Source organism: Pterocles gutturalis, unplaced genomic scaffold (assembly GCF_000699245.1).
Source record: "Pterocles gutturalis isolate BGI_N339 unplaced genomic scaffold, ASM69924v1 scaffold8665, whole genome shotgun sequence".
Lineage (NCBI taxonomy): Eukaryota > Metazoa > Chordata > Aves > Pterocliformes > Pteroclidae > Pterocles > Pterocles gutturalis.
In genome coordinates this window covers 729-1940 of record NW_010138171.1, presented here as the reverse complement: position 1 = coordinate 1940, position 1212 = coordinate 729, and the positions used below count along the sequence as shown (strand labels likewise).

The window sequence follows — 1212 nt, the reverse complement described above, 5'->3', positions numbered from 1 at the left end:
CCCGCCCACCGCTCTCTGGCTCAGAGCATCCGCAGCCCCCACAGCCAGCAGTCGTACGGGCCGCCTGGCCTTCCCCCTCTCTTCAGCCCCCCCATGTTGCTGATGCCTCCCCCCCCGGGGCGCCACCGGGCCGTGATCTGGCCTCTGTGCCCCCCGAACTGACAGCCAGTAGACAGTCCTTCCGAATGGCCATGGGCAACCCCAGTGAGTTCTTTGTGGATGTAATGTGAAGCGCCCGTCCCTTGTCTGTCTGCTGCCCCTCCTTTCCCCCCTCCATCCCCGTTGTTTGTCTCCTAGGACCAGCCCTGGCTTCACCCCTTGTTTTTTGGGTTTTGTTTTTTTTTTGGTTTTGTTGTTTTGTTTTTTTTTTCTGGTCTTGATAACGAAAAGAAAAAAAGGGAAAAAAATAATAAATGGAACTAAACCTTGATTCTAATCCCTCCTCGAGCAGGGTGGACAGGCCTGGCAGGCCTGCTGGGTGCTGCCAGCCCATCCTGCCACCAGACTTGTGTACTGCCGATGGTAATTCCCTCCTGCTGTCCTCTCTAACCCCATTAATCCGCATCCGTCCCACCGCCCTGTGCTGCTTGCCCGTGTGTCGCTGCTGCCTTGGTCTTTCCACCCTAAACATCTCTTCTTTCTTTTCACCCTTTTGTGTTTCTTCTATCAAGCAGCAAAGAATTACGGGGTGTTTGACTTTCTCTGAGCCTGCTGCCCATGGGGGGGAGAGCTGGAGCGTGGCCCGACAGGAGGACACGGAGCTCCAAGGGCGCTGGGCACGCGTGGTGCTGAAGATGGCTTCTTTCCTCCCCCCTCGCGGAAGACACCCTGCCCTTCCCCCAGCCCTGAGAGGGGAGCAGGGACCAGCCTTATATATTGCGTTTTAAATCCCGTTGTAGTTGCCTTTTGGCTAATGCATGAATGTTCCAGGGCTTCAGTGCCTCTGGGGAGTGGAGAGATGCTGCCACTTCCCTCTTGCCTCCCTCCTCTTGCTCACCTATTGGGCCAGGTCCGAGCCTGGCACTGCCCCAGGACAGGACCCTCTTTCACCCTGCCCAGGCCGTGAAGTTTGGGGCTGGTGCTGTACCTCTGCATTCAGCCCGGAGCAGCAGCGGGTGCCTGCACGCAGTCTTACACAACTCGGGGCCCTGCACCTGCCTGTGGGTATTCGGGGGGAATGTAAGGGCAGAGCTCTGCTCCCTCTGTCCTGCT

The 1212-nt window shown here is 57.7% G+C and overlaps 1 protein-coding gene across 1 annotated transcript in view; it reads left to right on the top strand.

Annotated features, from left to right (window-relative positions):
- The window catches only part of LOC104468665 (segment polarity protein dishevelled homolog DVL-3-like), an 11018-nt gene extending 10588 nt beyond the window's left edge, over positions 1 to 430 (top strand). Inside the window, 2 exon segments of the mRNA XM_010082882.1 lie at positions 1 to 115; positions 118 to 430. The exon segment at positions 1 to 115 is cut by the window's left edge and continues 182 nt beyond it. Coding sequence (XP_010081184.1) covers positions 1 to 115; positions 118 to 230 — 228 coding nt within the window. The 3' untranslated portion in view covers positions 231 to 430.
- The last annotated feature ends 782 nt before the right edge of the window (positions 431 to 1212 follow it).